Genomic DNA, 27,422 nt, shown 5'->3' on the forward strand with positions numbered 1-27,422 from the left:
GTAGCATGTTAAACTCAGGTTGGTAAATGCTCTTGAAGAGCTGTGAACAGATGCTGTGACGGATATAGAGAAGAGAACAACATTTTTGGATTGAGATACCTGACAACATTTCATCTTTCCAGTGGATTCTCTTTTTTAGACTTTGTATTCTTAGCACATGCTTCCTGTATTACACCTTAATTTGACCTAATTTGACTTGAGGTGTGTGGACAGGGGTCAGTTTGCAAATGGCATTGTAGACCTCAAACTGTCCTATTGAGCACTAACTAGACCTGTGAGATACGTCATGAGCAAGGGGTTCTGTGTTCAGGTAAGACGGGGATAACTATACTCATCTATCTGTATTAATGCTCTCAAATTCTTTGGTAAAGAAACCTATTCGTTTTACTTAACCTGGCATTTCCTCACATAATTTTACCACTAGACACTTTTGGGGTTCTCCTTGGAAACTCCCAGGAAAGTAGAGTTCTGTGCACACTATTTGGGGAAAGGGTGCTCAAGGTCAAGGTCCTAATGTCCTAAGAGGAAGGCGTTTTGCAGGTTTTTTGACCAAATTCAGTTCAGATAATCAGATAATTGTGGGACTCAATAGGGCACATTGTCAGCTTATTTCCAGCCTCCTTTCTGAATGTATTTTACATTATACCCCTCTTATTGAGCCCCTCTCTTGCTTAGCATCGTTGGGGCTTGCTGGCTTTTCCCCAGTACAGAGAAAGAGAGAGAGCAAGCAAGAGATTGCGATTGTGATTTTTATCATATTGGTTACAAAGTATGAGCTGTGGTGATGTCAGACTGCCTGCATTTTTGAATCCAGGTCTTATGTGAGTTGCTTAACCTGTGTGTGTACTTTTGTTTCCTCACAGATAGAGTGGGACGATGCTAATGGTACCTTCTCATGGGGGTTACTATGAGGATTAAATGGGATAGTCCTTGTGAATCACTTAAAATATCGTGTGAAATTTAGGTGTGTAGGGAATGCTAGCTTCTCTTATTCATCATTAATGCAGTTTTTGAGTGTCTACTATGCCAAACACTAAACAAATAAATATGAAATGATATATTCTCTGTCCTCAAGAATCTTAGAGGTTAATGAGTACATGCACAAATACAATTGTATTACAATTAGATCATCTTATCAGGACAAATACAGAGGCTTATAGGAATCAGGAAAGATTTCACGGAGCAGGTAGCGTTTGAGCTCAGACCTAAAGAATAGGGAGGAACTTACAAGGCAGAAGGACCACAACTGCAAAGACATGGAGGTAGCTGTGTTCTGGAAATTGCTAAGGACAGGGTGATTTCGGGGTGGCAAGGAGGCATAATGAAAATGACAAGAGGTGAGGATTGGCAAGTAAGCAGAGGTCAAGTTTTGAATGGTTTGTATGCAGTACAGAGGAGGTTTTATCCAGTAAGTGATAGGAAGTTGAGAAAACTTTGACAAAGGAAATGACGGCCATAGGAGTTTTAGAAAGATACTCTGGCTTCAGTGATGAGAAGGAAGTTGGAGGTGTTGCAGGCTTGGCCTAGGAAGATGTGCAGCATTGGGAATGGGATGTGGGACGGGAGCAGATCAGAGGTGCCCTGAATATAGGCTTCAGTGGACCGGTGATGGGTAGAGTGAAAAGAATATGCAGATGGAGAAGACCTGTGTTTCTTTCCCCGCCCCCCCCCCGCCGCCGGTACGCGGGCCTCTCACTGCCGCGGCACCTCCCATCGCGGAGCACAGGCTTCGGACGCGCAGGCTGAGCGGCCATGGCTCACGGGCCCAGTCGCTCCGTGGCATGTGGGATCTTCCCGGACCGGGGCACGAACCCGCGTCCCCTGCATCGGCAGGCGGACTCTCAACCACTGCGCCACCAGGGAAGCCCAGACCTGTGTTTCTTAAATGTCCTCCTTTATCATTCCTATCAGAAGTCCTCTTTATTCTTAAAACAGTTCAAGGGCTACTTTCCAGTAATCCTGATATCACCCACATTTCTTTCATAGGATTTTAATCCTTTCATAGGATTCCACCTAGAATTTTGATTGTTATTTCCCTATATCATTAGATTGTGAGCTTGAAGGTTTTGTATGTTACTTTTGGTTAGTATCCTTCGTGATACCCCAGGTCATTTCAGATAATAAGGTTTCAGTAAGCTCTTGTTTAATTGAACTAAGGTGAAAGGTTGACTCTGACTTTGGACTTGTAAGAAGCCTTTAACTTGCTGTCTCAGAGTGGATTTAGGACAGAGAATTAATAAACTCTGAGACTTTCTGCTGGAACCATTAGCTCCACAGTATGTAGTTTAGTAATTTGATTCCAGCACTTTGGATCTTTTATCTTTTTTGACGTGCTTAATAGTTGCTCAGAGTGAGATTCCTGATCCAGTTGTATTTTTTCCTTAGGCTCCCAGCTGTCCTCCTCTCAGCCTGTTCTCATGCAAATAAGAGTCCTTTGACCTTTCCCCCTTGTACCGAAAACCTAGCTGGTGAAAAGGCAAAAATGGTGAGAAGATGACAGATGGGGGTGAGAGAAAAAATTTGGATAATTTATCTTTTTTGTTGTTCCTACTGTGAACTAAAATCTTTCCTTAGATTAAATTTAGTCTTTTCTAGAGGTAGAAAATGTTTAAAAACTTTAAAAAAAAGTGACTGTGTAGACCATCCTGACAGATTCTGCTTGGTTCTGAATAGAAAAGAGTAATGACAGTAGCATAATTCTCTACTTTAATGTTAAATATTTTAGTTAAATTATTCTTTAGGGTATGCCAAATGAATAAATTCAAGGTTAATTTAAGATTTGGCATATGAGATATAATGAGCTAATTTGGTGATGTTTCTCTTTGTAAGACCTCCGTATGAAATCTGATAATAATTTTGCATGACCCATATGGAGTGAAGCACAAGGTCAAGTTTTGTTATGTGAAAATATCTTTATTTTGTGTGTCCTGATTTGGGACACAATTCCTACTGGGATTCAGTCAGAAAAATGCTGTGGATGAAATTTCTTAACATTATTTGTTTTCTGTTGGTGATTAAGAATGGTGGGGCATAGTTTAGTGTTCTGTGAAAGAATACTGAGGAGTTTTTTTTTGAGGGAAACTATTTGATAACTTTGAAGTGAACATTTGATTTATACATTATTATTGAATTCCCCCCACCCCATAAGAAAAGAAACAGATATATGTGTTGATTGTGTTTATGCTGAGGAGAACCCCCACACATCCCTACCAATTGATTTAAGCATGGGATTTCTTTGGACATTTATCTGACTTTGGGGTTCAGCGTTCCCTCAGAAGTTGTGTCTCTTCTGTTGGTCAGAAATTCAAATCCATGCAGATAACAGGTCATGCAATGCCTCTGTGCATTAAATTTGAATTAATAACGTAACAAATTTTTTTTTTACTTTAGAGGTTCTAAATGTTATAATGAATTATTCAAATTTATGTATTTTCATTGGTCTCTGGACTTTGCTGAATTTATTTTAAAATGATTTTATTTGTTTCTTTTTGTTTTTTGGTTAAATCCCGTTAAGTCTACTGGTCTGCAAGCAAATGGAAGTTTAACAATCAAAAGTGGTTTTGATTTTTAATTTAACTGCCACTTGATGGCTTTAATATTCAACTACATATAACTTAATTTTTATTTGCAAGCAAGAATTTCTTGACTACAAATAAATGGAAAATTCTACTAATTGATCTTTCCATCAAAGGCATTTTCATAGAAAATAAAAGTTTTAGTTAAGATTTTTCTTATAATTTAAGATTTTTATTAAGTTGCTCTTCCTGTTCACTTGGGTGTAAAAAATCAGGAGACTTGAGCTGTAGGGGGTTGATAAGTTAGCCTTCAGTCCTAAGAGTCTGTGCTAAGCAGGCACAGTCAATCCCCAGGTAAGAATGGTCCTGTTCCAAAAATCACTTGTAACTTAGTCACTTAAAATCATACTATGTACTCTTGATTCATTTCCATAATTTAAAAAGCAAGTTTATGAAAAATGTGAAAACTTTCAAAGTCAAGGAAAACTTTTTTTTTTAATTCCATAAAGTGACCCCTACCTTTGCCAAATTAGAATTGTGGGTTATTAGTACATATTGATAATGTTTGGATTCTGTACCTTTTCTCATATCCAGTAGATGTGTAACAAATATTAAGGAATCCAATACAAGCATGCCATATTATAATAGAGAAAGATTAAAATCAACTCAGAAAACACTTCCCCAAAGAAATTATGTTATAGCAGTATTGGTCTGGTTATACCCTGCAAAAAGTAATAAAAATCAGTGCTTTTCCAACTTTTTTGGGGGGGATGGTTCAAGGTCAGAAATACATATATTATTATGCTGTATACATATGTATGTATATATGTATGTGCTCATACATGCACTGAAGCAAAATAATTGCATGAATCTAGTGTGAATGCACTCTGATGTTTTCTACTCTGTTCTGTTCCTTTTTTCCCCCCAGTGCTAATCATAACCCACAGAATTGATTTTATTGACACTAATGATTTTTAGTTTGTGAAACACTGATATAAGCCATAATGTAGCTAAACTCTTGTTTTTGAGAACCTACTTGTTATTTGTGATGTCTGTGGAAAGATTTCGCCTTGGGACACACAAGCACTCCTCTCCCCCAGGCAAGCCGCATATTAGCTCTGATCCCTTGACCACAGCAGGGGAACTGGTGGTGCTCTGGTGTGTGTATACATGTATCAATGTGGTCATGCCCCCGCAGTGGCAGAGGGAGAACTGAGGAGATACCAGGCGTTTTTAACAGTGGCCAGGGGACAAAGTCAAGTTCTTACAGTATTTTCAGAGAGCTGAAACTCCAGTGTGATCTGTTATAACATTCATAAACCAGGTGTATGCATATTTATACTTGAGATATATCTATGTGCCCGTCCTGTGGCCAATAATCCTAATAATAATAATAACGATGATGATTAATATTTACTGATGCTTACTATGTGCTAGGATGTTTTAAAGTGTCGTGTATATATTAATTTGTTTACTTCTCACAGCCCCATAAAGTGTTAATAACGCAGGCAGACAGAGGTTAAATTACTGGCTTGATTAAGATCACACAGCTAATTTAGTAGGTGCCCAAACATTGGCTGAGTTTCCTGACTACATGCATGTAAAAGATGCATAGATCATCATCATATGGTCAGTACCTAAATACCTACTGGGTTTTTATCATACTTTTGTTTTACTTTGCTTCTGATTGTCATCCTTCCCCCCACCTTAAAGAAAATACCTTGGTTCCCATTCCTCAATATTCTTATGTAAGTGCAGTGCAGTTAATTTTTAGATAATATACTGTGTTTATTAAATATAATGATATTTAGATACATGTAATAAATTGATGAATGTATTTACTAAGTAGATGAATAATTATGATTATCTTTTTTCCTCAGTGGCCTTTGAATATTTTGGGTTTTCTCTAATCTCCATGATATAGTTATGATTTATATATTTTTTAAAAGTGTATGGATGAAATGCTGTACTTTCACATTAGCTTTAGCCTGAAGAAAAATTTATACTTTTTTTTTTTTTCAGGACAAAGCAAAGCTAAGCTTTTCATTGAAAATTACTCTTCATATTGATAGTATTTTTTCTTATTTTTATTGCCTTTCACTCAGAAGTATCCTTAATTGAGATTTCTATTTTAAGCTACTAGATGTACACATTCACAACTTGATTACAGGTTAATAATAATGGCCAACATTAATTGATAGTTTATAATGGGTTGACACAGTTATAAGTGTTTTAATTTATTTATTATTACAACAGTCCTCTGAGGTAAATCTATTATTCCATTATTATTTTTCCAGATGAGAAAGATTTGAGGCTTAGAAAGGTTACTTGTCCAAGGTCACATAGCCTGCAATTTAAAGAATTGGGATTCATAATCCAGGTGGCTGGATCCAGGGTCTGTGCCCCATCTATGATGCTGTTCTGCCTCTATAATGTGGAAATTTATATTCTAAATAATGATGTAAAAGAATTTTAGTATAAGTAGGAATATAAGTAAGAATTAAGCCAAAATGTATCCTTGTATTTCATTTTTTATTGTCACTTTTCTCTTTGGACAGGCTGTGTTAAAATTTCTTTTTATTTTATTTTATATTTTTTTATTGAACTATAGTTGATATATAATATTGTATTAGTTTCAAGTATACAGCAAAGTTATTCAGTTATATATATATATATATATTTTCTTTTTAGAATAATATTTGTCTTTGGCTTACTTCACTTGGTATGATAATCTCTAGGTCCATCCATGTTGCTGCAAATGTCAGTATTTCATTATTTTTATGAGTGGGTAATATTTCATTGTGTATATATATATTATATAATATATATATAATATATATATATATCACATCTTCTTTATCCATTCATCTGTCAGTGGACATTTAGGTTGCTTCCAGGTCTTGGCTATTGTAAATAGTGCTGCTGTGAACATTGGTGTGCATGAAACTTTTTGAATTAGTTTTTGTCTTTTCTGGATATATGCCCAGGAGTGAGATTGCTGGATCATATGGTAACTCTCTTTTTACTTTTTTTAAGGAACCTCCATACTGTTTTCCATAGTGGCTGCACCAATTTACATTCCCAGCAGTGTAGGAGGGTTAAAATTTCTTGATTCTTTCTATTGGAAATACCTGTAACATTTGTTTGGAACTCAGATATGCATTCAGAATATAATACAAATCTCACGTTAATATATCTGTACATTATACCTGTTCATTTTTTCCTTTTCTTACTTCCCTTGATACTGCCCATATATATTGGCCTTAGTAGCTTAGTATTAAGCATGCAGTCAAGTACAGGTGATTTATTTGTGTCTTAATGTCTTATAAGTTGGAGAGGTCTTGTAGGAATGGACTGTAGTGAAGTATAAATTTTGCTGAGTATACTAGATTTGTAGTACCCTTTTCAGATTACCTTCTTTGTGTAGAGAGATGAAAATATATAAGATACATAACATATTATATTGCCTTTTATAATATTTTTTAAAGGTCTGCCAAATCTGAAAATTCCTTTCAATTCATGGCTTCTAAATATACTGTTAATCAGGAGATTTTATTCCACTGTCAAATTTCAATCACTATGTAATAAATGTACTGAATTTAATTTTAATTTCTGTCTTTTTATAGGAAAATATGAGAGCCACACACGTGTTCACACAGGTGAGAAGCCCTTTGAGTGTGATATTTGTCACCAGCGCTATTCGACAAAGTCTAACCTAACTGTTCACAGAAAGAAGCACAGTAATGAAACAGAATTTCATAAGAAGGAGCACAAGTGCCCTTATTGTAATAAACTTCATGCAAGCAAGAAGACTTTAGCCAAGCATGTTAAGAGGCAAGTATTATCTTGCTTCCGTAATATACTTTAGTGTGCCTTCTAATTTAAATATGTAGTGAGCTAAAAACATCTATGGGGTGCTTGTCTCCAATTCTTTCACTGCTTAACATTTTCTAGACTACAAATTTATTAAGAAAAGAACAGCAAATGTTAGTTCATATTTTTTGCTATTGCTATTGAGATGAAGTTTTTTGGTACTGAAACAAAAACTGTAGTCTATACTATAGAAGTTTAAGATACAGAATTTTTGTTATCCTGGGTTTTCTGTCTTGGGTTTTGGCAAGTATGTTTTCAACCTATATGGTTTTAGAACTGTAGGAAACTTATTTCGCATGCTCAACTTTGTCTTTAGTGTATGAAAATTTGTGGGAGAAAGAATATTTAGTATAGTATTGCATATTTAACTTTGGGAAATTAAATTTCCTGAAATATGGACTGAAACAAGTCAAGTGAATTGCACTGAAGATTATCTGTGAATAGATAGGTTCCTGAATATATGTAAAGTATGATTATGCTTTACTGTGACTATTTCTGCATAACTTTTGGCACACATATTCATATATTAAAATAATAGCGGTACCTGTATTCTTAAAGTACTCAAATGTGCCTTTCTCTTTAAGAAAGGAATCAGTGCCTGATTCTTGTAATCACTGTCAACATATCAGATAGAATATTGACTTAACTAATATAATCTTTCCTGACAGCCTTTTAATTTTTTTCTTGTAGATTTCATCCTGAAAATGCACAAGAATTTATTTCCATTAAGAAGACTAAGAGTGAAAGTTGGAAATGTGATGTAAGAGATTTTAATTTGTAGTAGAAAACCAAATTAAATGTAGTGTGACCTTTTGGGAAAGTAATTAAATTTTAAAGTAATATAAACTTAGCTTATATCACTTTTAGAATCTCTCTTTTATGCAATGTTATCCTAATAGTTTTGTAAATTAAGCCTGGTATGAGTTAGTTTTTGAATGATGGACCTGAAAAATAGAAATCCTAGCTTTTATTTTTATTGTAATCACTATACCATGTTTTTATAGTTGTCTGAAACTGTGATGTTACTGTTGCACAGAGTATAAAATGTTAGAATTTTCCCTCCATTTCTGGTTGTCTGTTGCTATATATCAAACCACCTTAAAACTTAGTGGCCTTGAATTACCATTTCATTGTATCTCATCATTTTTGGGGTCAGTAATATAAATGGGGGCAGGATTTTGCTAGGCAGTTCTTCTATTTTACATGGTGTCAGCTGAAGTCACTCAGTTGTTTTCAGCTGATGGATGGTCTGTCTGATCTGGTCTGGGTTGGGGCTGCTTACAAAGTGCCTCATTCACATGGCTGGAAACCTGGTGTTGGTCGACAGCTAGAAGCTCAGCAAGGACAGCTGGCTCTTCCTGGGGCTACTTGGATTTCCTTCTGGCATGGCAGCTGGGCTCCAAGAGTGAGTGTGTGTTCCAGGAAGCCAAGGTAAACGCTCTCAGGCTTCTTATGGCCTCACCTCGGAAGTCTCAGAGCACCACTCCTAACACGTTCTGTTGGTCACACAGCCACTACAGCCAGGGAAGATTTAAGAGGAGTGGAATTAATCTCCATTTTACAATGATAGGAGTAGCAAAGAATTTGTACGTATTTTTATGCTACCACACCCCCTAAAGTACTTATTCATTATTTACGTAAATATTGTTTAAAGGAGTAATCAGCTATCATTTTGTTTACTCCTAGGCTTCAACTTATATATTGGGTTGGCCAAAAATTCCTTCCATTTTTAAATAAAAATAAAAGACGCATTTTTCATTTCCACCAAGAACTTTATTGAACAATGTATCCATTGTTTTGTTCCACTACCTTCTGCCATTTTTCAGGCAACTTCATAATTCCATCTTCCCAAAACTTTTTATCTTTTTAAGCAAAGAACTGTTCCAGGTGCCTTTTACAGTCTTCCAATTGAAATTTTTTCAATTAGAAGAGTTTTGTAAAGACTGAAATAAATGGAAATCTGAAGGTGCAATGTCTGGTGAATACGGCGGATGAATCAGAACTTCGCAGCCAAGCTCTAACAGTTTTTTGCTTGGTCACCAAAGAAACATGCAGTCTTGTGGTATCCTGATGGAAGATTATGTGTTTTCTGTTGACTAATTCTGGACACTTTTCATCAAGTGCTGCTTTTAGTTGGTCTAATTGAGAGCGCTACTTTTTGGAATTGTTTGGTTTTCCAGAAGGAGCTCATAATAGAGGACTCCCTTCTAAACTCACCATATACACAACATCACCTTCTTTGGATGAAGACTGGCCTTTGGTGTGGTTGGTGGTTGTTCATTTCACTTGCCCCACGATCTCTTCTGTTCCGCATATCTTACAGTATCCACTTTTCATCGCCCATCGCAATTTGTTTTAAAAACGGAACGTTTTCATTACGTTTAAGTAGAGAATCGCGTGCGGAAATACGGTCGAAGGTTTTTCTCGCTTAACTTATGTGGGACCCAAACATCAAAGCAATTAGAATAACCAAGCTGGTGCAAATGATTTTCAGCCTTTGATATGGATATTTTGAGTATATCGGCTATCTCCCATGTGGCATAACATTGATTGTTCTAGTGAATGTCTCGATTTGATCGCCATCAACTTCAACTGGTCTACCCCAACGTGGAGCATCGTCCAGCAAGAAATCTCCAGCATGAAACTTCACAAACCACTTTTGACACGTTTGATCAGTCACAACACCTTCTCCATACACTGCACAAATCCTATAGAAGTTTAAGATACAGAATTTTTGTTATCCTGGGTTTTCTGTCTTGGGTTTTGGCAAGTATGTTTTCAACCTATATGGTTTTAGAACTGTAGGAAACTTATTTCGCATGCTCAACTTTGTCTTTAGTGTATGAAAATTTGTGGGAGAAAGAATATTTAGTATAGTATTGCATATTTAACTTTGGGAAATTAAATTTCCTGAAATATGGACTGAAACAAGTCAAGTGAATTGCACTGAAGATTATCTGTGAATAGATAGGTTCCTGAATATATGTAAAGTATGATTATGCTTTACTGTGACTATTTCTGCATAACTTTTGGCACACATATTCATATATTAAAATAATAGCGGTACCTGTATTCTTAAAGTACTCAAATGTGCCTTTCTCTTTAAGAAAGGAATCAGTGCCTGATTCTTGTAATCACTGTCAACATATCAGATAGAATATTGACTTAACTAATATAATCTTTCCTGACAGCCTTTTAATTTTTTTCTTGTAGATTTCATCCTGAAAATGCACAAGAATTTATTTCCATTAAGAAGACTAAGAGTGAAAGTTGGAAATGTGATGTAAGAGATTTTAATTTGTAGTAGAAAACCAAATTAAATGTAGTGTGACCTTTTGGGAAAGTAATTAAATTTTAAAGTAATATAAACTTAGCTTATATCACTTTTAGAATCTCTCTTTTATGCAATGTTATCCTAATAGTTTTGTAAATTAAGCCTGGTATGAGTTAGTTTTTGAATGATGGACCTGAAAAATAGAAATCCTAGCTTTTATTTTTATTGTAATCACTATACCATGTTTTTATAGTTGTCTGAAACTGTGATGTTACTGTTGCACAGAGTATAAAATGTTAGAATTTTCCCTCCATTTCTGGTTGTCTGTTGCTATATATCAAACCACCTTAAAACTTAGTGGCCTTGAATTACCATTTCATTGTATCTCATCATTTTTGGGGTCAGTAATATAAATGGGGGCAGGATTTTGCTAGGCAGTTCTTCTATTTTACATGGTGTCAGCTGAAGTCACTCAGTTGTTTTCAGCTGATGGATGGTCTGTCTGATCTGGTCTGGGTTGGGGCTGCTTACAAAGTGCCTCATTCACATGGCTGGAAACCTGGTGTTGGTCGACAGCTAGAAGCTCAGCAAGGACAGCTGGCTCTTCCTGGGGCTACTTGGATTTCCTTCTGGCATGGCAGCTGGGCTCCAAGAGTGAGTGTGTGTTCCAGGAAGCCAAGGTAAACGCTCTCAGGCTTCTTATGGCCTCACCTCGGAAGTCTCAGAGCACCACTCCTAACACGTTCTGTTGGTCACACAGCCACTACAGCCAGGGAAGATTTAAGAGGAGTGGAATTAATCTCCATTTTACAATGATAGGAGTAGCAAAGAATTTGTACGTATTTTTATGCTACCACACCCCCTAAAGTACTTATTCATTATTTACGTAAATATTGTTTAAAGGAGTAATCAGCTATCATTTTGTTTACTCCTAGGCTTCAACTTATATATTGGGTTGGCCAAAAATTCCTTCCATTTTTAAATAAAAATAAAAGACGCATTTTTCATTTCCACCAAGAACTTTATTGAACAATGTATCCATTGTTTTGTTCCACTACCTTCTGCCATTTTTCAGGCAACTTCATAATTCCATCTTCCCAAAACTTTTTATCTTTTTAAGCAAAGAACTGTTCCAGGTGCCTTTTACAGTCTTCCAATTGAAATTTTTTCAATTAGAAGAGTTTTGTAAAGACTGAAATAAATGGAAATCTGAAGGTGCAATGTCTGGTGAATACGGCGGATGAATCAGAACTTCGCAGCCAAGCTCTAACAGTTTTTTGCTTGGTCACCAAAGAAACATGCAGTCTTGTGGTATCCTGATGGAAGATTATGTGTTTTCTGTTGACTAATTCTGGACACTTTTCATCAAGTGCTGCTTTTAGTTGGTCTAATTGAGAGCGCTACTTTTTGGAATTGTTTGGTTTTCCAGAAGGAGCTCATAATAGAGGACTCCCTTCTAAACTCACCATATACACAACATCACCTTCTTTGGATGAAGACTGGCCTTTGGTGTGGTTGGTGGTTGTTCATTTCACTTGCCCCACGATCTCTTCTGTTCCGCATATCTTACAGTATCCACTTTTCATCGCCCATCGCAATTTGTTTTAAAAACGGAACGTTTTCATTACGTTTAAGTAGAGAATCGCGTGCGGAAATACGGTCGAAGGTTTTTCTCGCTTAACTTATGTGGGACCCAAACATCAAAGCAATTAGAATAACCAAGCTGGTGCAAATGATTTTCAGCCTTTGATATGGATATTTTGAGTATATCGGCTATCTCCCATGTGGCATAACATTGATTGTTCTAGTGAATGTCTCGATTTGATCGCCATCAACTTCAACTGGTCTACCCCAACGTGGAGCATCGTCCAGCAAGAAATCTCCAGCATGAAACTTCACAAACCACTTTTGACACGTTTGATCAGTCACAACACCTTCTCCATACACTGCACAAATCTTTGCGTTTCAGCTGTGTTTTTACCTTTCTTGAAATGATAAAGCGTAATATGCCGAAAATGTTGCTTTTTTTCTTCCATCTTCAATATTAAAATGGCCATACAAAAATTCACCAATTTTGATACTTTTTTTAAAAAATGCACACTGATATGACAGCTGTCACAATACAATCTAACAAAATTATTTTGAATGAAATTAAAGACAGCTAAGTGCTACTAGATCCATCTTACGGAAAAAACCAGACGAACCTTTTGGCCAACCCAATACACGACAAGATTCTCACCATTTCTCTGATTTCACCTTCTAGGAATTGAAGTAAATCATTAATGATTTGGATCTTTATAAGATGGTTTCTTCTCCTTACTAAGTTTCATCATCCTCAGCTGTAAAATGATAACAATTATATCTACCTCTTAGGTTTATTGTGAGAATTAAGTAAAATAATCCATGAATTACTTAGCATTGTGCCTGGTATATAGTACATGCTGTGTTATACCTGGTGTATAGTACACGCTGTGTTATACCTGGTGTATAGTACACGCTGTGTTATACCTGGCATATAGTAGATGCTGTGTTGTTATACCTGGTGTATAGTACATGCTGTATTGTGGTGGTTGTTATGCTTGGTGTATAGGACATGCTACATTGTTACAGCAGTTCCTCCTCTCCTTTTCTAAATCTGATGTCTTCCAAATTTCTTTAAAATGTTGTGTCTATTCTTTCTGACTGCCTCAAGAGATAAACTTTTTTAAGTAATTTTTCTGAAGTTTCTTACTCCTATTCCTAATCAAATATATGGCAAGCATGATAAAACCTTTATTTATAACATATAATTGATTTAAAATATAAATTTAATGGATTTAGAAATGTTGACCAGGATTAAGATAGTAGGATTACTGTATGATCTTAGGAATTAGCCTATTAGAAATGTAAGGTGTTGAAATTTAGCTAACTTCTGTACTAACTTTAAATAAATTCTTACTGTAATTCCTCCAAGGTATTTTTTTCTGCACTATAGTTGATTATACTTCTGGTAAGCTTTTTCTTTTAGGAGAAATTTCTCTTTAGCTACTTGAATATATGTGTTTATTTTTCATCATGAGCTTTGTATTTTTATTTTAAATTCAGGTTCCCTTACATTTTATGTGCATTTTCTTTTAGATTTGTAAGAAATCTTTTACTCGAAGACCACACTTGGAGGAACATATGATTCTCCATTCTCAAGATAAACCTTTTAAGTGTACCTATTGTGAAGAACATTTTAAATCACGATTTGCACGGTTAAAGCATCAAGAAAAGTTCCATCTGGGTAAGCAGATTAATTTTCCTAGGAGCAGCATAGCAACTGTTGGTGGTCACGTCATGCTGGAGGAGGCTCCTGCTGTTGAATCACTGAGGAGAAGGAGGCCGTGTACGTGGGGAGGGGTACTGGATTTGCTGCTGTTCTTGGAGATGAGTAAATATGGGGTTTGTTTTGTTTTGTTTTCTGGTGGCAGATGTATTCGTGGTCATAACTGCATTTATTTATAGTTGATTGTTGGATAGGTTTGTGAGTGCCTGGGAGTAGGCATTTTTGTCTTGGAAAAAACTCATTTTTCAGAGAGTGTAGTAAACTTAGTATATTTGAAATTCAGTATTGTATTTGATGAATTCTCTCCCTCATGCTTATGGCCAAGGTGGAGACTTGTGTTCCAGATGGTAGTACAGTTAGGTCCATTTATGACAGTTACTCCCAATAATGAATTATTATCTTTCAAGTAGCCTTTTCCCTATCCTATTCAATGGTTTTATTGACAACTTGGATAAAAATAATATATTTCATGCTTTATGAATATGCTACATGACATAAAGCTGGCAGGGGTAGTTGATACAGTAGAAAATAAAAAAGTAAAAAAAAAGTTAAAATAAGTTAAAATTAATTAAGAATAAATACAAAGTTGTACACATGGGAATGATCTGACTTTTTTTAATCATTGGGAGTTGCAGAGCTGTAAAATAGTACAGAATCCAAATGCCTCACTTTTCAGATGGGCTTATTAATAGCAGAGGCACAGTCTGAACCAGTAACGTCATATGACTGACAAAAACAACTGTAGTTTTAAACTACATTAATAAAAATGTATTGTTCAGAATTAGGAAGGTAATCATCTCGCTGATTTTAAATTGATCTGGAATATTGCATTCATTTATGGATACCACATTCAAGATGGATATTGACATATATTCTAGAGGTGGGTAATTATGGCAACATAGGGCTTTAAAATCATGTCATCTGAAAAACTTTTGAAGGACCTTGAAATATTTTGTTTGGAAAGGGAGACAGAACAGCCATCTTCAGATATTTTCAGGCTCTATTGCACAATGAGGAATACAGTTGCCCCTCATTATCCATGGGGGTTGGTTCCAGGACCTCTCCAGATACCCAAATCCAAGGATGCCCCAGTCCCTTGTATAAAATGGTGTAGCATTTGCATATAACCTGTGCACACCCTCCTGTATACTTTAAATCATCTTTAGATTACTTATAATACCTAATACAATGTAAATACTATTTAAATAGTTGTAAATACAATATAAATGCTATGTAAATGGTTGCCAGTGCCTGACAAATTCAAGTTTTGCTGTTTGGAACTTTCTGGAATTTTTTTCAAATATTTTCTATCTGGAGTTGGTTGAATCCACAGATATCGGGGCGGGGTGGGGCGGGGGGAAGCAAGCCGAGTTATACTTCTTTTTCACACATCCTTTGTCATCCTTTCAGTTTGCCCTTCAGTAGAACTCTGTCTTCTCTCCAGTTATTTGGTAACATCATGGTGAAATTTTGAAACCAGCTAAGGTCAATATTACTGTAAGAAATTTGTATTTAATTTTGTAAGACTAAACAGAAATGTGCCACAGTCTTTTCAGTAGAGGCAGTGTCATTAAAATCTTTTGGCTCTAAGGAGCAGCAGTACCTTTCCAAACCATGAGCTTTCTTAAGTATTCTGTTTATTCTTTAAAGTTTCTTATTACCTCCTTTCCCCAGAAATTTGGTATGTAAGATTTTTTAGTTTGACCCAGTCTGATTTCAAACTAGGAATTGGCTGTTTCAGTTTATAATAAACTCATTAGTTTATTCAGCTTTTGTTATATTAGATGCCTGGTGCCATACTCAGCTTTAGGAATATAGAGATGATTGTAACCTGTCTGCTGGGAATAAAATAAACACTCTAGAAGGGAAGAGAAAACTATAAATAAATAATTGATTGTGTAAAAAATAATAATTGTGTTATGATATATGCATTAGTAGTGGTAGGTATGAATTTATAACATACGTATTCAATTTAACTTAGTGTCTATTCTTAAAGTTTAGATGCACACTATTTTTTCCTTTTTAGGTCCTTTTCCATGTGATATATGCGGTCGCCAGTTTAACGACACTGGAAATTTGAAACGCCATATAGAGTGTACCCATGGTGGAAAGAGAAAATGGACTTGCTTTATCTGTGGGAAATCAGTACGAGAAAGGTGAGGAATTATCTAAATACCCAGAAACATCCTGGTACTGTTATGTAGAAATAATTAATGAATGTATTTTATAAGGTTTAGGGTAACACAAGACATAAGATACTTGAATTATGCTTTAATTTGAAATTTAAGGATAAAAGAAATTATATAATATGTTATAGAAGGTTGTTTATTCGTTCATTTATTTATTTTAAAGGCATAAGCTACAAAGACAGTGAGACAGAAAAATGACAAGAGCAACACAGGTTTGGAAGCTAGAAAGCAGATGTATCAGTGGTAACTGACTTAGCAGATCTGAGGCAGACAAATCCCAAAGTGGCAATGGAGAAACTGAGAACCTAGTTTACATCCCAGAATCCACAAAAGGTATGGGAACTGGCAGTCTCAGACGCCTCTGGAACCAGGGTGAAGGACAGGCGGAATAAGGAGCGCTAGAGTCAGAACTGCTCTAGAAGTGAAGTTAGATCATTGGCTTCTCTTCCTTCACCCACACAGGCCGTTGCTGCTGGACATCTTGGCTTTTAGATTTTACCCTTCAGACAGTAGATTAGAAAGCAATTCCCTGAAAACATGAGCAACCAAAGGACAAATATATTCCCTGGTAAATAATACACCCACACCACCTACATTGAAACACAGAGTCATCAAGGCCTTCCCATGCTGCTTGATCCTCCCTTCTGTGTTTAGCCTATCACACTTAATCATGAGCAGACGGTGAAGAATTACAAGACACAGAAGGAGAACCTTTAACATGGGAGATTTATTCCAACACAAACAAAGCGAAACAAAAACTTGAAGGAAACATATTATGCAGGAAGAAGAAAACTTGCAAAAAAAGAAGTAAACAATTACTAATATCCTCAGTTGAAGATACAGAATCCATTAAACAAGAACAGGATGTTATACAATTGAGTCACGGACGTGACAAATCAGAACTCCCAGAAATTCAAAGCATGATCCACAAAGTAAAGACCTTAACAGATGGATTGCAGGACAAAGTTAAGGGATCTCCAAAAAAGTAGAGCAAAAAAATATAGAATTGAAAAGCAAAGCTTAGAACATTTGGAAACCAGCCAAGAGGTCCGAAGGAAAGAACAGAGAAAATGGAAGGGAATAAAATCATCACTGAAATAGTTCAAGATGATTTCTCAGAACTGAAAGACATGAGTTGCCAGACAGAAATGACCCATTAAATGCTTAGGACATTAGATGAAAATAAACCTACTCCAAGGTGCAGCACTATGATGTTTCAGAGCACTGGGGACAAAGAGAAGCCTGTGTGTGCTTCTGTTTTTTCTAGGGAGAAGGTCACATACACAGAATTAAGAATGAGAGTTACTCGGACTTCTCTCTGAGCAGCAACGCTGGAAGTAAGGTGGCCCAATTGTACCTTGAAAATTTGGAAAAAAAATAAACTCCAACCTAGAATTCTGTTCTTAATCAAACTGTCAACAAGTCTGAGGATAATAAAGATACCCTTCATGATGTCAAAAAATCAGCTTTCACTGTAATCTTTCTCATGAAGCCACTAGAAGGTGTGCTTCACCAGAAAGAGAAAGTAAACTGATGAAGAGGAAGACCAGGGCAACAGGAAATAGGAATTTTAATACGGTAAAGAGGCAAAGGGAGTTGACGGGAGGATGGTGAATGAAGATCCCAGGATGTCACATGTGCAGGATGGTGAAAGAAGATCCCAGGATGTCACATGTGATTATGTGATGGGTACTGAGTCCACACTCGTAGTGGCCGTGACCCATGACATTTTGAGGGTAGTCAGTGCTAAGATCCCTGCTGACATGTTTCCTCTGTTAACTAGTGGACAGGATGCTGGAGTAGGTCTGACCCCAAGGCTTTATTGTTTTACTGTGGTAAGAACATTTAACACGAGATCTACCCTCATAGCACATGTTTGGGTGTACAATGTGGTGTTGATAACCACAGGCACAATGCTGTACACTGGGTCTCTAGAACTTACTCATCTTGTGTAACTGAAACCTCATACCCATGAACAGCAAGTCCCCATGTCCCCCTCGCTGACCCAAATTTTCATCTGTATTCTGCTGGCTGTATAGTACCTATATGCTAAAGAGGCTCCTGCTGTTGTCTTTATGCCTGGCTGCTTGATTTAACTGAGGATACTCATTTCATTTCACAGAAATGTTCTTTGTGACCTGTCAATGAGAACTAGACGTAGGTCATGGTACGCCTGGGAGCCAAATATACACAGTACCCTGCTCACTTTGACCGTGTCTCTGCCAGATTCCAGTACCAGGTCCCCTCCAGCCAGCCAGATGCTCTGGTTGGGATGAACCCTGTGCTTTGCAGTATTTGGTCGTGACTTTACTGCTGACAGGCTGGAAAGGGCTGGTGCCAGCGCTCAGGGAAGCTGAGCAGCCAGGCCGACACGGAGACCCTGCTGCTATTACCTTGTGGGCCCTTTATCCAGTAGTGGCCATATTGATAGGTTTGTGCTTGCTACTTAGTTTTTCAAAAACATACGATATATAGCTTAGTGATTTGTACTATATAGGTAGTAAAACAAAGAAAGGGAATACTTTCATAAATGGTTATTTCTGAGAGAGGGACATGGTGGGGGATAGGACCAAGGAGGAGCACGTGGAGTGTTGTAAGGGATGGGAATGCTCTCCGTCTTATCCTGCATATAAGCATTTAGTACTGTTCTTTAAACAATATGTGTATATTTATATCCTTCAGTATATAGCAGTTAATTATTTTAAAAAGATTAGAAATGCCACTTTCCGAAAAAAACAAATGGGTATGATGGCAGGAAAATCAGTGTGCTATATTTATATGAAAACTTGTATTTACAGTTGGTAAATTATAGTTTATCTTATGCATTATAAATTTTTTTCCCTTAAAGGTCTTCCTGTAAAAACAAAAAGCAAACAAACCAAAAAAGAAAACAACCTTTCCATGTGTTTTCCTTTCTTCCCCCCCAGAATAACTTTGTCCATCCTTACTCAGCAGTTTATGTACGTGGGAAATCTCCGAATGTTAGAACTGTAGGAAATGCAGCAGTGGCTACACAGTGGCCCATCCAGGGTCAGTAGGGCGGGAGGATTTAGGACTAGCAAGCGTTGTATCCTTTATATGGTTTCCCTTTGTAACATTGGCGTCTGGAAATTACAAGTACCTGTAAAGTGTTCTTTGCCTTAAAACATTCTTTTAACAAGTTTTGAGCACATATTGGAAAGGAATAGTACGGATAAGCTGGATTTCTTATATATTATTAAACACTATCCACTAAAATTAACGTCAGTTTTACCTAATCAGTAGTGACAATTTAGCAATTTTCATTTGTATTTCTTGGAAGTTTACATAAGCTATATATTAAATCTTTGAGCAAACCAATGGCAAAGGAGGCCAAAGTTAAATTATTTGCTTTTTTTAAGGAGAGAGACATAATAAACATATTTATTTTGCTGGTGCGAACTAATCCAATAAAGAGCAAAAATATTGTAGGAAAAAGGGAATAATTGACATCGTTATCTGTTAGCTTGAACAGTGTTCTGGTAAGCTTTCTAGAAATCTGTGTTTAATACATAACGTTGGCATTAAAAAATCGGTAGCTAAATATATGTATTTTTTTAATGCAGAACTACTTTGAAAGAACATTTGAGAATCCATAGTGGAGAAAAGCCTCATCTTTGTAGTATTTGTGGGCAAAGTTTTCGTCATGGAAGCTCATACAGGTAGGTCAAGCCATTTTTTTCCCCAATATGAGGTACGACAAAATCATATCTCCGTTTTAACTCTCTTTTCTTATCATTGCGTTAGTTGTTTGATGAATTAAAACATGTCTTAGCACTTGTGATAAGCAAAGTTGTGCAGAAAACTGTAGACTTTTGCCCCTACCTTTTAATATTCATTTTGTAGTATAAAATATTTTAAAATATTTCCTCCTCACTAAGTTTGGTGAATGCTTTACTGTCTAAGTCATTGTCATTTAAATATTTCATTATTTTTCTTTGAACCAAAATTCATGAAAACTCTGGTGTTCTAAAGTTGATGTATTTTTTCAGTCCTAATTATCAAAGAATATTTTGGTATGAAAATGTGACAAAATTGAAAACTCCAGGATTCTCAGTTTTAGAATGTCTTCTGAGTATTAGTTGTAACTTATGTAATATTTGTATAACTGAGTGCTGACTACATTTGCAATTTATGAAAAGTAGTTTTTTAATGAATAAATAATAGATTACTTACTGTGAGATATGTATACAGTTTTAAATTTTGTTAATATTCTTAAGAATCTAGTTTTTACACTATCATTTCTTACTTACCTCTTTTTAAATTTAAACAGAATGTTTCCCCTTTAGATGTAGTCCAGTCCATTTACTGGTTTTAGTCATAGGGGAATCAATACCTGTTTGGACAACTTGAATGGGAAGGCTGTTCATTTCACTAGGATGTATTGATATATAGATGGAGGATTGTGGGGATAAAAGTAATTCAAATTAAATGAATTTTAATAACCTATTATAATAACCTTTTATAATCTGTTTTTGGGTGACTATGAAATGAGCCACACTTTATTTGGTTAGTGTGAAGAAAAGTAGTAAAATGTGATTGTCAGAAAGTTGATTACTTATCACATTTACTAAGTTCTCAGCTGTCAGTGTATAAGTGGTGTCAGTTGTCCAGAATAGGATTAATCCTTAGTAATTTGCTATCATCATATGTTTAAGTCACTTGTGCACTTACCCCGTGTGTCCGATTCTAATTCCATCTGATTCAGTCCTCCTTTTGCTCCCTCTGCAACATCGGCTGACGCCCCTAGACATTTGGTAGGTTCCCAGAAGCAGATTTAGGATCTTAAAGTCAGGAAGGAGTATCATCCAGAGGTCGTGGGAGCCTGTGCAGATGTTGAAGTGCTGCTTTGAAACTGGTGAGTGGGAGCCCTGGAGTCAGGTGGTGAAAGTGGGAAGGACCCTGAAAGTCAGAAATGGAGCAAATAATGGGTGAGCGTGGTTGAGTAAGCAGCCAGCTCTCGTTATTTAGAGTTAACCAAGTTTTTTCCTTCTGTTTCACTACTGTCAATGGGCTTCAATTTTTTTTTTCCTTCTGCGTCACTAGTGTCAATGGGCTTCAATTTTTTTTCGTTATAGACTTCACTTACGAGTACATCACGACGATAAAAGATATGAGTGCGATGAATGTGGGAAAACGTTCATTCGTCACGATCACCTTACAAAGCACAAGAAAATACATTCAGGTGAGGCGCATTTTGTAATGTTTCCAAGATCCTTTTCAAAAACACCTGAAAACCACATCATGTTTATTTTGGCTGTAATTTAAATAATTTGGTATATTTGGTCACCCCTTTGTAATGCTGATTGTAAAAACCTTTTTTAAAAAGCATCTGAAAGAGACATAATTTTGTGACATGTTTTTTGGTCACTGTAATTTTAATCATTTGGTTACCGTTTATGACCACAAACTGTATTTTAAAATTTGTTTTAATCAAATTCTCAAGGTTTGCATTTTGCATATTATGTAGATATTTGCAATAATTACTATTGGCACTTCTTTGAAGGAAGAAGCCAAGATAATATTTCTCATTTTGATTGGATTTGAAAGAGGTTAGCAAAACTTGGATGCTTGAAGAGAGTTATTATAATTGGGGTGTTAAAGTTGATGTACTAGTGAATTTTTGAAGCCCTGTCTTTGGAAGAGTACCTTAATAATCCTGATCAATTTCAGATCTTTATTCTGTATTTATAATTTTTATACTCTGGGGATTTCTTTCATATTTTCCTCTCAGATTGATGTTCAGGAAGTGCTAAAAGAGCCACCTATATGAGCACAATAATGGGAAAGAGCCATCTCTATGAGCCCAGTAGAACAGGTGATTATTATTATTATTTTAAACATAATTAAAATATAAAGTATGCAACAGATATAACATTTTCTTAAAGTGACCCCAGTGAGGCAGGTTGCGGTTGTTATTGCCACTTTTAAGAGATGCTAAAGGTCTGATGACTTTCTCACTGGAATTGTGCATTTCCATTTTCAGGAGGAGAATTCTAAATTCCTAATCCTAGAGGTTACATGGTTTAATTGCACACAGGTATTAAGTTGAGACTGATTTTTAAAGGCCAAGCCTTTGTAACTGAATATAAGAATAGAGATGACAAATTGGACTCATCTAGAATTTTCCTTTATATTTGTATTTTGGCTCATTGCAAATGTAGGAAATCCCCACAGATGAAAAATCTTTTAAAAGTAAAGCACAAAGATCTGAAAATGTTCAGGTCCTTTTAATAAACATAAGACAGCCTCATCTTGATTAAGTGTATGTTCATTTGAGGTGTTTGATATCCAGACTTACATATTCCTAAAAAACATCCTGAGTTTTGAAGTCTTTTCATTTATCTTACTCTGTTACACTGAAAGTCAGGGTTTGAAGTGTACAGCAAAAGGCTACTGATTCCTTCTCCAAGTGGGGAGGAGGATTCACACCCATAAAAACAAGTACAGAGTCATTGAAGGAAGATATTTGAGTAAGCATATAAGACAAACAGCCCGGATAAAGGGTGGCTTTACCTTCCTGGTATATGTTTTCTACCATGTTATCTTACTGTTGGATAATTTGTTTCTGGGGGTAAAAAAAAAAATTGCAATGCACCTTATAACGAAAATATTTGGGTCTTTAAGGTGAGAAGGCTCATCAGTGTGAAGAATGTGGAAAATGCTTTGGTCGTAGGGATCATCTCACTGTCCATTACAAAAGTGTACACCTTGGAGAGAAAGTGTGGCAAAAGTAAGTGAAAAGGCAGAGTTTCTCATCATCATTACCTGGATAAGTCTGGGGTGGAGGAAAGTTGTCCCATAGTTCATTTTATGTAATTGAGGTTGGGTTAATCAGCGATTTTTCTCTAGCTTCTATAGCTTTTCTGCAGACCTAAAGGAATTGAATGTAACATATTTTTCATACTTGTTTTCAGTTGATTCAAAGGCTAGGAGGAGGTAGACATTGAAGTGAATGACTAGTATAAAATCTTGGCTTTCTTTGGGGATTTCATTTGTGTTTGGTTTCAGGGGCTCTTGGAGAGCTAAATATAAATAAACATACTGCCTACATATATTGTCATTAATATGACAGCAATTACTGGAAAATGTTTGTTGTCAGAATTTAAACCTCTTTTTATTCACACTAAACATTTAAAATGGTATTTTATTTGAAGGAGGTATGTACTGTCTTTGAACATCAACTTTTTAGTATGGTTTAGATATCCAAGCTTAACTGAGATTAGTTGTTGAGTTTAAAATGTTCAAAGAAGTTCTGTTCTTGGACTAGGTACTTGGAGCAAATGGTAAGTAATAGACTTGGTCTAAGGTGTCAAGAAACTTAGTGTAATGATATGATCAACAAAATACACATAGTATATGTAAATGTAGTAAATGATAGGCCAATTTGAAGAAGAGTAAGGAGTGTTGATTTGTATTTCTTTTTTTCCATTTTCATGTATTGGTTTATTGTTTCTTTCATTGATTTTGTTCAGTGATACACTCATTGAATCAATGTATTCATTGTAGTCATTGAACTCTTGTATTTACTAGATACAAGGAATGCTGCTAAGTGTTGGGATATAAAGATGTACATGATGCTGTCTGGAGTAGAAAATAAAAACTTCAACATATTGTATGAGTGGGTGGAAAATAGAACTGCAAACTCACTTGCTCCAGAGATTCTATACCTGTTTTTCTTAACTCCTTTATACCCTTAAAAATTATTCAGTACCTCGGGGGCTTTTGTTTATCGAAATTATATAATATAAAAATAACATTATTGTTTAAATAAATTATATCATCATATTAGAAATTAAAATGATTAAAAATTAAGTACTTACTTATTAATTAATTTAAAGTAATAATATACCCATCATGCTAACATGAATAGCCATTTTATGGAAAATAACTACTTTACAAAACAAAAACAAATACTAAAGAGTGGCATTTTAAAAATACTTATTTATTTTATTTATTTATTTGGGGCTGTGCCGGGTCTTAGTTGTGGCATGTGGACTTCTTAGTTGTGACATGCATGCAGATCTCGTTCCCTGAGCAGGGATCGAACCCAGCTCCCTGCATTGGGAGTGCGGACTCCTACCCGCTGGACCACCAGGGAAGTCCCAAGAGTGGCATTGTTTCACATTTTTGTAAATCTCTTTAATGGCTTCATAGAAGACAGTTGGATTGTCATATGTGCTCTTATGTGTTATTTTGTTTGAAGTAAATGAAGAAAATCTAGCTCACTCAGATACATAGTTGGTAAAACGAGGAGTAGAGTAATATTAAGCCTTCTTAGAAAATTGTGGTTGTTACTCTTTGCTGCCACACCAAAACTAAACCAGTGGTAGTTTCTTCAAGGTAGTTGCAAAGAGTAATCTGAAACAAGATTCATGAAGCTTTCATACTCTTCCATTCAGTCTATTGGTCTATCCTGTGCTCTGAAGTGGATTTTTAACCTACTGTTATATGCATTTGTCATTTGGAAAAGATGAGTTCACTGAGTTATGCAGATTTTCCCAATGTTACCACATTTCACAGTACAGAAACAACAAATCACACTTGTTAACATTGCTTCCAGTCTCTCAGAAGGAGAACTGGGAAGCTGTCAAGATCACAGGGGCAGATGCAAGTTTTCCAAAATTCTTAATTAGCTTGAAAGCTCAAATTTTATCATTGATAACAAATACTGTCAGTTTTCTCCCTTGAAGTGACAGGCTTACTTCATTGAATTTTCAAGAAAATGTCTGCCACCTACTCAAGTCCAGCTGTACTCTGACTTCCGTTTCCTCAAGTGGAATGGTGCTCCGTGAGGGGAGGGATCCCTGGGCTCACAGCGGGTCTCGCAGGCGCCTCGAGCACACAGGGTACCCAGCGTCCAGTAGAGCTTCATGCTTCCCACCTCATCACGAGGTTATCGGAAAGGCCACAGTGCGAAGGGTGAACTTTAATAAAATCAGTAATTTTACTGCTTTATCACAGTTGTTTTTCTTTCTGTGAGTACATCATGATGAAAATGTACAGTGACCATTAGTACATTTTGGTATCACTACCTTGTTTAGAGCTGAGGCACCACCACTTTTACCCACTGTTCCTTTTGCTCTTTGGTGTAAATGTCAACATCGTGAGAAAAGCAAGTCATGTTTAAAGTATGATTTTGAAAATAATTTTGATCTCGTAGACCCTATGTGAAAAAGCTTTGGGATCCTCTCCCCACCAGCAGGGCCTGTGACCTATCTGCTGGCCTAGATACTTGTGGAACCAGAATCTGTATTCTCCATGCTCTGCAAGGGCTGCTAAGGGTGGATCTAGAATATGGAGCCTTACGATCATTTCGTGGAACCAACACTTACTTCTAAGAGATAAAAAGCCATTGAAGATTTTAAACAAGAGGATGACACAATTGGATTTATATTTTAGGTACATCACTCTTATTGATGTATGGAAGCTGGATTAGTGGTGGATAAATCTGGAGGCAAGTAAATCAACCAGTTAGAAGGCTGTTATAATCTAGGAAAAAGATGGTGAGGACCTACACTAGGCAGTAGCATTAATAATGAACAGTGGAAGGTACTTATTTGACCAATATTTAGGCCTTTATTGAGGGAATGGGAGCAGTCACAGGTGATTCCTCTTTTCAAGGAATTCCTGTTTCCAGGTGAGTGGTTGATTGATACCAGCCACTGAGTTAGAGAATATAGCATAGGGAGATGATGAGTTTGGTGTATATTGACTTTGAGATGCTTGGTGCACACTGAAACATAAAACCCGATAGGTGGATAGTAGTCTACATCTCAGAAGTGAAGTCTAGGCTGTGTATAAAGAATTACATGTGAGCACATACAAGCAGATTATTCAGGGAGAGGATGTGGAGAGCGATGAGGACTAGCACCCACCCCCCAGCCATTATTTTCAAATGTCTCTTCTTCTAAATGTTTTTAAATGGTGACTCCTTCAGTACCCTCTCCTTCACTTTCTGTTCACTGTTGTAAGCTGTCGGGATGTGACCTCTGACCTTACCAGCCCTCTCCAGTTGCTATCAGTATGAGTCTCTTATTGCCAAATCCAGTAGACATGTTTAAATCCCTTTCATACTAGGAACCTCTGCTCCATTTGGAACTGTGTATCACTCCTGCCCTGAAAAATCTCTGCTCTTTAGCACCTGTGTGAGAATGGAGAGATACATACGTAGAGCCTGACCCATGCAGGTCCTTGTAGATTTTATCTTTTTCCTACATACACTGTGAGACAGTTTGTGTTTTGAGTATATCTGTGTTTAAAATGGTCTGTCCGTAGTACAGACCAAGATTTCTTAGCCACAATACTACTGACATTGGGGCCTGGTAATTCTTTGTTGTGGGGCCGTCCTGTGCATTGTAGGATGTTTATCAGCATCCCTGGCCTCCACCCACTAGATGGCAGTGGCCCGTAGCACCCACCTACCCCTGGTGGTGAGAACCAAAAATGTCTTCAGGCATTACCACATGTCCCAGGGGGTCAAAACTGCCCCTAGTTGAGTTACCACTGCTGCTTTCTCTATGTGCCTGTGGGAACCCTGTTTGTATCTCTGTATTTACCATGGATATGCATGGAATAAGACAAGCCAGGCATACAGGTTGCAAGTCTTTTGCTAAGTTTATCAATGACACTCCCAGTTCACTAAATCCACATTATCTTTTTCGATGTCCATTTCATCAAGTAGAAGTAAGTTCCTAGAAGACAGGGCCTTGCATGGTGTCTCTGTAGCTACTTTGTAAATGTAGAGTTGGATGAATTGAAAAGTGAGAATGGCATTTGAAACCTTAGGCATAATATTGCTATTTAATATTAGTAACAACATGCTAAACATTCCAGTAACACTCAGTGGATATGTTAAAGGCCAGCTGTCTTCTAGAACATTATGGTAGCCTGTGTTTGATTTGTTTTTCCGTGTACTCATTAGAAGTGAATTGCTTCCAAGGTGAGATGATATGGCTTTCCTAGTAACTACCACTTAAATGCTAATCATTTTACAAATATATTAATCCTAACAACTAAATTTTGAGTGTAGGATTGTTTAACTCACAAGTACATACTCTTAGGCACTACACTTTGCTTCTAAGTTAACTTCTGAGTAATTTATAGCTTTTTATGTCTATTACTCTACAATAAAAATAAAGGACTGGTATCTCATTCTTTTTTTACTTAGGTGTAAAATTTATTTTAAGTTTATAATATTTATTTGTTATAAAGCATACCTACCGAGGAAAAGTGTCCCCTTTTGA

The 27,422-nt window shown here is 36.3% G+C and overlaps 1 protein-coding gene across 1 annotated transcript in view; it reads left to right on the forward strand.

Annotated features, from left to right (window-relative positions):
• The window catches only part of ZBTB41 (zinc finger and BTB domain containing 41), a 46,090-nt gene that overhangs the window by 3,318 nt on the left and 15,350 nt on the right, over positions 1-27,422 (forward strand). Inside the window, exons 3-9 of the mRNA XM_024130617.3 lie at positions 7,142-7,349; positions 8,079-8,148; positions 13,780-13,927; positions 15,996-16,125; positions 19,743-19,838; positions 21,255-21,361; positions 22,804-22,909. Coding sequence (XP_023986385.1) covers positions 7,142-7,349; positions 8,079-8,148; positions 13,780-13,927; positions 15,996-16,125; positions 19,743-19,838; positions 21,255-21,361; positions 22,804-22,909 — 865 coding nt within the window. The remainder of the gene's footprint in view (positions 1-7,141; positions 7,350-8,078; positions 8,149-13,779; positions 13,928-15,995; positions 16,126-19,742; positions 19,839-21,254; positions 21,362-22,803; positions 22,910-27,422) is intronic.

Source organism: Physeter macrocephalus, chromosome 4, assembly GCF_002837175.3.
Source record: "Physeter macrocephalus isolate SW-GA chromosome 4, ASM283717v5, whole genome shotgun sequence".
NCBI classification, from domain to species: Eukaryota; Metazoa; Chordata; class Mammalia; order Artiodactyla; family Physeteridae; genus Physeter; species Physeter macrocephalus.